This window comes from Corylus avellana, chromosome ca6 (genome assembly GCF_901000735.1).
Source record: "Corylus avellana chromosome ca6, CavTom2PMs-1.0".
In the NCBI taxonomy this organism is placed as follows: domain Eukaryota; kingdom Viridiplantae; phylum Streptophyta; class Magnoliopsida; order Fagales; family Betulaceae; genus Corylus; species Corylus avellana.
The window spans coordinates 30179732-30190265 of record NC_081546.1 but is presented as its reverse complement, the minus strand read 5'-3'; the positions used below and the strand labels follow the sequence as shown (position 1 = coordinate 30190265).

Genomic DNA, 10534 nt, shown 5'->3' with positions numbered 1-10534 from the left:
GAGTGGTGTTGTATGTGCAAGAAATCCGAAGAGACAGTCGATCATCTTCTTCTCCACCATGAGCTCGCGAGTGTTCTTTGGCAGTCGATCTTTATTCGGTTTGGATTGCATTGGGTCATGCCTTGCAGGGTGAGGGACTTGTTCGATAGTTGGTGGTCGGGAGGACGATCCCGAAGTGCAGTTGTGTGGAAGATGATCCCTCTGTGTCTTATGTGGTGTATATGGATTGAAAGAAATGCTAGATGTTTTGAAAATTCCACTAGGATTATAGAGGAATTGACCCATTTTTTCTTCTTTACTCTTTACTCTTGGACGGCCGCTTGGCTAGCTCCATTAGAGATTAGTTTTTCTGATTTTCTCTTTCATTTCTCTCCTTTTTAGGCGCTCTCTTTTTTACTTCCCGTGTAAATGGGTTGCGCCCCTCTGCGCTTTTGATTTATATCACATTACTTATAAAAAAAGAAAATATGTTATCCATGTTGTTCCATTGCTACAATCATTTAAAAAATAGAAAGACGAGATAGCATAAGAAAGAAATCAATATTGGCCATAGGAGATAACCATGTAAAAAACTCTAAAAGCGTTTTAACGTTATAAAACTATGGCCAAGTTATTACAATTTACATCTTTTCTTTATTTTATTTTTTAAGGATGGCTGTAACGATGCAAAGAAATGCACTAGCTATATCTACGCTATTGTAACACTCCACTCCATTGACATACAATATTGTCCGCTTTTGGTTCCTCCAAACTAGACTTCTCAAGAGATTAACTGTGGAGTTCTGATGGGATCATAACCATCACAGCTTTAAAACATTAATTTCCCAATGGGCGTAGTAACCTAAATAGGAAATCGGAAACCTTTAAGAAATTAAACTAAGCTAGAGGCCACATAAAACCTATAAACTAAATTGGATGCAACTAATAATAAACAAAAAGCTGTAGAATGCAACTATGGCCCACAACCAGCAAATACTGAATTAAAAAATTACTCAACCCTAGAAAGTTAAAAAGAAAACCTAAACATATTGTAAAATAAAATACTAATGGCCTACTAAATTACCATGGACACCTATAATTGGATCAAAAAGGCTTCTTGCTTTGTTCAGAGACGACTTCCCAGGTAAAGCAAATTTACTTTATGTCAAATTATGCTATAGATGCAACACCAACCCTGCCCTTTTTTTCTAAGTAAAGAAAATTTATTAAAAGTCCAAGGGGCACAACCCAAGTACACAAAGCAAATATAAGAGAATCAACCTTATATTACATAGCAGTTAAAAGCATAGAAAAGATTAAATGGAGCTTTCAATTGAAGCATCAAGCAACTTTCCCAAATTTTCAGTTCAAGAAGTAATGAAAGCTTTTCTTTTGCAATGCAAACCAGCTAACAAAACCCAAAATTTTTAAATAACAATCTGTCATGAAAACGATCATTGCTAAAATGAGTTGAATGTACAAGGCTGCACAATATACTACCTTCAGTAGCCATTTTCCCCTTATTTGATGCAAAAAGGGAGAAGAACCAATTTGTGCTGGATGCAGTTATCTTTCGAGGATTCTGCACATTTTCCTTCCCACGACTATCTCGAAAATTTTGAAACAGATTAAATCCATCTCCTGCTAATATATTAACGAAATTGTGAAGCTTGCAATACAATAATAAGGCTTTGACAGTACACAGCATTCAAGATATGCTGAAATAGGAAACTTCATTCTATGCCAACTACAAGATGTTGGATTAGGAAACACATGACATGAACATGGCATGCGCACACACCTCAACCTTGGGAACTCCAGGATCATGCTGAAATTTCTACATAGATTACTAAATCAAAGAGATTTAAAACTCTTCCTTTCTGCTTTTTTTTTTTTTTTTTTTTTTAATTCATTTTATAATGTTGCTATTACATGATGAAAATTATAATAATAGTTTACTGATTCAGTTTGCAGATATTGAGCAAATGCACAACTGGAAAGAAGTACACCAATGGGCTTTAAAGGACCTAGAAAATGGTACAATTTACATGAATAGCGTTGGATACAGACATTCATATTGACACCCATGCTTTTGCACCACACTCATTTAGCCTCAAATATACTTTGTATTGGTAAATTGCACTTTCCCACTATAAACTATAGGATCAATTGCAATGTCCCCCTAAACTTTTATTATGGCAAAATTGCAGAACTTTTAACAGTGGGGGAACATTGCAAGTAATCACGGGGTTTAGGAAGTTGATTGCTCAAATCTAAATTTTAGAGAAACATTACAAATGAACCTATATTGAGGGTGGGAAAATGCAATTTATCCTAAAACTGAGGAGTTTCGGTGTCACTTAGCATATGTGGTTCTAACCTGTTGAAGAAAAGATTTCAGGCTTGAGAAAAATTTATATTAAAACTCAAAAGTAATGTTATTACCAGACAAAACACAGTTGATGCTCATTATACAGTATCATGATTTGCTGGTGATATAGTGTATTGAAGTTAATTGATCTCCATAAGTTTCAATGCTACATAAATAAAGCATGTAGGGTTTAATATCACCATCCTTACAGAAACCATTGTTCTAAAGTTAATATCAAACTCTGCATTTTGGTACAAATAAAGTTTGAAAAAGATATAGGTAAATATTACCTGAAGGAATAAAAATGGTGAAACACGATAAACATCTGAATATATCCACTTCTCTATCAGCAGTGTAACCTTCATCTGCATTTGTTGGGCTACCACTTGAAAAAGTATTACCGGTATCATCACCTTGATTCGCCGCATTTATGGGATTAGTAACTGACTCAGAGCCAAGTACCATTTCATATTTATCACGCTTTGCTTTAAGGTGCAAATTTCGAACTTTCCTTTTTCTTTTACGAAGGATAATCCTTCTGGTAATACAAGAATTACAATTAGGACAGTACAAATCATGTGTCTCTTGCCTCTCTAATACTGCCTCAACATCTAAATCTATCACTTGCCCTTCAATTTTTCCAGCTAAGTCAACACCTACTTCAACTCTAGCTTCATTATTAATAAGTTTAACACTTGTACTTTGTACTTCAGAGGACTTCTCTACAGGTAATAGACGCGAACCAGAGAAGGTGCGATCATCAAAATTTTCTCCATAGTGAGAATTGACTTCAGTTCCTGTGCCCTTTGGAATGTTAGAGTTTTCTACTGTGGAATATAATTCTTCATCACCCAGTTTTGTCCAGAAAATAGAACATTCATGACCAGTGTTTCTGATTCCAGAAACTTCATGAGTTGGATCAGTACCTGGAAGCATGCAGCAGATTAGCATTTCATTACCAAACTGTTCAGCACAATTGAATTCAAACAATCGTAATAAAAAAGTCAAATCAACTGCAGAGCCTTAATTAAATTGGTGTCAGCTTTAGGGGTAGGCACCACCAACTAATTGGGGTCAACCACATGTAAACTTTATCCCAAGCATATTAAAAGGAATCTGTCAAATATGAAAACTCTTGGGGGGTTAAGTAAAATTAAGTAGTAATTGATTTGGGAAATTCTCAAACTTGCAAAAAGCAAAAGTAATAATAGTTACCATCCTAGATTTAGTAAAGCTCATTTTCTACATCTTCATATTAAACTCTTGTGCTTAAAATGTATATGTCCGTCACAAAGTGATATGTGGAACTTATCCATGAAAACACGGGTATTTAATAAATTTCATTGCAGGCAGTAACAAAAGGAAAACTAATGATTTTCCTGCATCTAGCAATTTTTCTAAATTTTTAGTTATAAGTGCATTACCAAACGTAAATAATTAAGATAAGAAGTATATTATCTAGACAGAGACACTGGAAACTTTAATACTTACATAATTACTTTCTGGCCACTACTAAACTTGTATGCTCATGAAACAACAGCCTGAAACAATATGGTACTAGCCACTTCAGTACCATAAACGAAACATGGTCCAAGTCGATCTAATGGGGGAGGCAAAGCTTCACTCAGGCATTGTAGCCAATGTTAGATGATCATATGCACTAGTTTAATTAAATAAAATGATAGTGTCCGGGCAGCTTACGATTGTTTTGATAGCGTATGATAACAACATAAGTTAAGAATTGAAGGCTAAAAAGGGAATTCACGAAGAGAAAATAACGGAAAGAAAGACCCTAGTCGCAAACAAAGAATCACTCCAAAAGACTCAAATTTTATTGATGCCTCAAACTAAATTGAAAAATAACAGAGCCTTTATATAGGCTAGATTTTTAGTATTCTCCAAACAAAATACTTGGAGAAAAAGAAAATATAAATATACAAAAATATCCCTAAACTTGGAGACAAAGAAATAATCTTCAAATATTATACTTGATTCTTTCCATTCTTTTGCTGATCTTTATTTTCAAAATATTCTTCAAATATTATGCCTTACTCTTGACATTTTTGTTTTGATCTTTTCTTTTAAGATATTTTAATGCCATTAATTCAATATCTAACAACTCAACTCTAAATGATGCTGGCATATAGAATATCTACCATGATGATGATATGAAAAGTTAGCTAAACAAAGTATGCGGCCTCATCTTGCTATCTCGTATCAGTCAAAGAAGCAATCAATTGTACCAATAAAAATGATTATTTCGGATTAATCAAGAAAGTTATCCAATATATATTTTCCATATTAATGGGGACGTCATCGGAGCCTTTGGTGGCGAGGTCGCCGGTAGCCGTGGTTGGTCCGGTCGATGACGCTGTTAACTGGGAGGAGTTTCCTGGAGAACACTCCAACAGGGAGGTTGTGTTGGGTACCACCGAAGAGACGCAAAGTACGCCGACGAAGTCTCTGTTGGCCTTAGGTCCAGCAGGTTCGTCTCAATCATCAAAGGTAAAGGCTTCGCCGGTGATACCCCTTGCTAGGACAGTGGGGTCAGCGTCAATTCTGGGTTCTGGAGAGGCGGGGTCGAGAGTTTTGGCCAGTGGTCCTATGCTCTCGCTGGCGTTATCGCCGGTAGCCCTGAGTGGCCCTGTCAAAGTCTTGGATAATCGCGTGGAGTGCTCCAAAGCCCATTCTGACGGGGAGAAGTCTTCAGAGCATGCCGGTGCTCCCTAGAGTGTGTCGTTGAAGGGTTTGTTGGCCCAAGGTTCGGCATGCCCGGCCCAGTTTTTGAAAGAGAAGTCTTCGCCGAGGGTGCAGATCGCAGAGGCAATGGGGGCAGCGCCGGGATTGGGTTCTGGCAGTGTGGGGTTGCGTGTTTTGCCTAGTGAGTCTCCTATTCAGCCGAAGATGTTGTCGCAGGTCAGTGGGGAGGAAGGTCTAGTACCTACACCGATCGAGGCTAATGAGCTAGTGCCGTGGTCGCAGGGAGATGGGTATCAGGTAGGTTTGGAGGCTTGTGAGGGGCTAGGCTTGTTGCAGGACACTAGAGACATAGCTGATTATTCTGTTGGGAAGGTGGGCAGGGAGGTTAAGGCTCGAGATGCATGCACAGATTCTTGTGAGGTCAGTATGCCTTCTCCCCTGAAATCGTATGGGCCTAATGCTGGGGGTGTGAAGGGTTACTTGGATTGGGTAATCCAGTGTGCTAATGAGATTTATCCGATTGTGGGGATCTCATATACAGGTCACAAGTTACAATTGCTTGCGCTTTTGACCTTCTTGGAAGAGGAACGTAGGAATAATGATATGATCTTGAATACGAGCAGTGGGGCTAAGGGTAAGAGGGAGATAAGGAATTTGGAGTGTTCTGCAAACTATGACACTAAAGGGGCGAGTTCAAGTCGTGGCAATAGGAAGGGGAGGGGGCAGGTGGTGACATTATGAAGTTAAATATTCTTTCTTAGAATGTGAGAGGGCTGAACAGGAAGGATAAATGTCTGAGGGTAAGTAATATGCTCAGAGATTGGAAGGCTGATATTGTCTGTCTTCAGGAAACCAAGATTCAGGAGATGTCTCACAGTATAGTCCGTAGTTTATGGGGGAGGAGTCATGTGGATTGGTGTTGTTTGGATTCTAGTGGGGCTTCGGGTGGTATTTTAATTATGTGGGACAATAGGGTGGTGGAGAAGGTCGATGTTTGCGTGGGGTCTTACACTTTGGCGGTATCTTTTAAAAACAGTGGAGACCATTCTGTTTGGGCTTTTGCTGGGGTTTATGGTCTGAATCTCTATAAGGACAGGAGGCTTCTATTGGAGGAGTTAGCAGGTGTTATTAGTTGGTGGGGCTTGCCTTGATGTATTGGGGGTGATTTCAATGTCACTCGCTTTCCCAGTGAAAGATCGGGTGATGCTCATTTAGACTCGTCCATGATGGAATTCTCGAATTTCATTTCGGATCAGGGGCTCATGGATCTTCCCCTGATTAGGAGTTTGTATACTTGGTCAATTTCTAATGACCCCCCCTTGTGGTCAAAGATTGATCGGTTTCTTATTTTCCCGGAGTTGGAGGCCTGGTGCCTAGGGGTTAAGCAAAAGAGGCTATCCCACCTGTGCTCGGATCATTTCCCAATCTTCCTTGAGATGGGGGAGGTGTCAAAAGGGAAGAGGCCGTTTAAGTATGAGAACATGTGGCTTAAAGCAGATGGTTTTGTGGCCCAAGTGAAACAATGGTGGGACTCCTATGTGTTTCATGGTTCGCCAGGTTTTGTTTTTGCTTGCAAGCTTTTTTTTTTTGATAAGTAAATATGATATAAAAGAGCGCAGAGGGGCGCAACCCATATACACGGGAAGTATACAAGAGAGCGCCTAAGAGGGAGAAAAATGAACAAGAAAATCAGAGTAGCTAATTCCTATAGGAGCTAGCCAAGCGGCCGTCCAGGAATACAAAGTAAAGAAGAAAAAATGAGTCAATTCCTCTATAGTCCTAGTGGAGTTTTCAAAGCATCTAGCATTCCTTTCATTCCAAATACACCACATAAGACACAAAGGGATCATCTTCCACACTACCGCGCTTCGAGAACTTCCTCCTGACCACCAACATTCGAACAAGCCCCTCACCTTGCAAGGCATGACCCAAAACAGCCCAAACCGATCAAAAATAGTATGCCAAAGAACACTTGCAATCTCGCAATGGAGAAGAAGATGATCAACCGACTCTCCATTCTTCTTGCACATACAACACCATTCCACTACCACTATGTTCCTCTTCCGCAGGATGTCGTGAGTCAAAATTTTGCCTAAGGCCGCGGTCCACCCGAAAAAAGCCACTCGCAATGGCACCTTTGTCCGCCAAATGCTCTTCCAAGGAAACAATTCATGATCACATTTGGACAAGGCCTTGAAGAGGGACTTAACCTCGAAATTGCCTTTCTTAGACGAAGACCATCGAATACAATCCATAGAACCTAAGGATATCTTGTACGAATACAACCGGTCAAGAAAGGAGGAAATCAAATCCATCTCCCAATCCTGAACCGACCTCACAAAAATGACATTCCATTCGACAACCCCATTCCTCCAAATAAAGTTATCCTTCACCCAAGCTTCTTTATGTCTGGCTATGCTGTACAAAGACGGGAAAGCATGCTTCAAAGAGGAGTCCCCACACCAGATATCATGCCAAAAGCGAACTTTTGAACCCACCCCCACCTCATAATGAATACCTTTGGCAAAAAAATTCCAACCTTGCCTAATGTGCTTCCATAAACCCACACCATGGGAACCCGAAACCTCCTTTGTGCACCAACCACCCTCCTGATCTTCATATTTAGCTTTGATAACCTTATACCATAGAGCCTCACTCTCATTAGCATATCTCCAAAGCCATTTACCCAGAAGCGCTTGATTAAAATGATGCAACTTACGAATGCCAAGCCCACCATACCCAAGGGGACGACAGACTTGATCCCAATTTACAAGATGTAGCTTATGCTCTTCTCCCATCCCTCCCCATAGGAAGTCTCTTTATACTTTCTCAAGTCTTTTAGCTACACTTATAGGAATTGGAAACAAAGACAAAAAGTAAGTCGGAAGATTAGAGAGCGTACTCTTAATGAGAGTTAAACGGCCTCCTTTAGAGAGATACATTCTCTTCCAACCTGCCATCTGACGCTCCATTTTTTCGATCACATCATTCCACATAACCTTATCCTTATGCCCCGCCCCAAGAGGGAGACCCAAATACTTCATCGGCAAGTCGGCAACACTACACCCAAGAATATTAGCTAAAACCCCTATGTTCTCCACCTCACCAATAGCCACAATTTTAGATTTACCAAGATTCACTCTCAAACCCGACACAGCTTCAAAACATAGAAGAATGAGACGCACATACCGGATTTGCTCGATAGAATCTTCACAGAAAATCAATGTGTCATCAGCAAATAAAGAGTGAGAAACCACTAACTCCGATAACCCCCTATTTCCCACCGAAGAAACCAGTCAAAAAGCCTTGGTCAACCGACACATTCACCATCTTACTCAAGGCCTCCATAACCAGCACAAAAAGTAACGGAGAAAGGGGATCCCCTTGCCGAATTCCCCTTGAGCTATTAAAGAAGCCTTCCGGAGAACCATTCACAAGAATGGAAAATCTTACCGAAGTAATACACCACTCCATCCACGCCCTCCACCTCTCACCAAACCCACACCTACGCAGCAAATACAACACAAAGTCCCAGTTCACATGATCGTAGGCCTTCTCCAAATCTAATTTGCAAAGAACACCGGGCACCCCTGACTTCATGCGACTATCCACACTTTCATTTGCAATAAGGACAGAATCTAGGATTTGGCGGCCCCCAATAAAAGCATTTTGAGAGTATGATATGATCTTACCCAACACAGTTCTCATCCTAATAGCAAGAACCTTAGAAACAATTTTGTACACCCCTCCCACCAAACTAATAGGCCGAAAATCCTTCATCTCCACCGCATCTGCCTTTTTTGGGATCAAGGAAATAAAAGTTGCATTCAAGCTCCTCACCAATTGCCGTCTACGATGGAACTCGGCAAAAACCGCCATGACATCATGTTTGACAACACCCCAGCAGGCTTGAAAAAAAGCCATGGAGAAACCATCTGGACCCGGAGCCTTATCACCATCCATGCCTTTAACCACCTCCCCAACTTCCTTTTCCTCAAAATCTCTTTCCAACCACCTATTATCCTCCTCATCTATGGACAAAAAAGGCTGGTTGTCCATTCTAGGTCGCCACGTGCTTTGTTCCGTGTATAAGCTTTGATAATAACTCACAATGTGAGCTTTTACCTCAGCTGGATCATCGGAGAGAACACCATTAATACGCAACTCTTCCACACGATTGTACCTGCGGTGAGAGTTTGCCATCTTGTGAAAAAAACGAGTATTGCGGTCCCCCTCCTTGAGCCACAAAGTTCTCGATTTTTGACGCCAATGGATTTCTTCACAAAGCAAGGTGTTCTCCAATTCTTTCACCATATCCACCTTTCGGACCTTTTCCTCCTGTGCTAACCCTCTTTCCTCTGCCAATTCATCCAACACCTGAATACCTCCCAATAGCTCCTTTTTCTTTCTCCCAATGTCCCCAAACTCCTCCTCATTCCACTTTTTCAAATCCAATTTGAGAGATTTCAATTTTTTTGCAAGCACAAAACTAGGTAAACCCTCAAATGAATAAGTTCCCCACCAAGAGCTAACCTTATCAACAAAGCCTTCAGCTTTAAGCCACATATTTTGAAATTTAAAGCTCTTATTACCTCCACAAGGGGCCCCACAATCCAATAATAAAGGGAAGTGATCGGATATCAAGCGCTGAAGTCTTCTTTGTGACACTCCAGGGTAATGATCTTCCCAATCCGAGGAAATCAAGAAACGGTCAATTCTAGACCAGCTCTCATTTTCTTGATTATTAGACCACGTAAATTGACCCCCCATCAAAGGCATGTCCACCAAATTGTTCTCTGAGATGAAATCCGAGAAATCCATCATGCCAGTGGAATAGTAAGAAACACTGGAGCGCTCACTAGGGAACCGAACGATATTAAAATCCCCTCCAAAGCACCAAGGAACCTCCCACACATTCATCAAACCAGCCAACTCTTCCCAAAGAGCCCTTCTCTCCCCATCCTCATTCGGACCATAAATCCCCCCAAAAGCCCACTCCCAATTATCCTCCACATTTTGAAAAGAGCAAGCCAAGGAGAAATGCCCCACATACTCCTCCTTACACTCCACCACCCTCCTATCCCACATCAATAACATCCCCCCCGACAAACCATTCGACCCTTTAAACTTCCATCCTACGTGTTGGCCTCCCCAAAGACTATGAACCACCTCTCGGGAAATATCCTCCATCTTCGTCTCAATCAAACATACTACATCTACTTTCCACTCTTTCAATAAACCCCTAATACGCAACCTTTTTTTGAGGGCATTCAACCCTCTCACATTCCATGCTACGATATTAAGCTTCATGATCCACCAACGTGCCCCTCTCACCATCCTTGAGCTCCTTTAATCCTGTTGGGGCTGGAACATAGGCAAAGAGGCCTCCCAAATCAGCACCACCCTGAATCCTAGAAGCTTCAATAGAGTTGAACAACAGCACCAACTCCCCTGTCTTCCCTTCATCTGAAATACCAATTTTAG

General features: G+C 40.8%; 1 protein-coding gene across 3 annotated transcripts in view; it reads right to left on the bottom strand.

The window, feature by feature from the left end:
- Positions 1 to 10534, bottom strand: part of LOC132184524 (membrane protein of ER body-like protein) — a 31131-nt gene that overhangs the window by 7422 nt on the left and 13175 nt on the right. For all 3 annotated transcript variants that reach the window (XM_059598194.1, XM_059598192.1, XM_059598193.1), the window contains exons 2-3: positions 2641 to 3276; positions 1480 to 1620 (exon numbers count right to left, since the gene is read on the bottom strand). In XM_059598194.1, coding sequence (XP_059454177.1) covers positions 1480 to 1620; positions 2641 to 3276 — 777 coding nt within the window. The remainder of the gene's footprint in view (positions 1 to 1479; positions 1621 to 2640; positions 3277 to 10534) is intronic.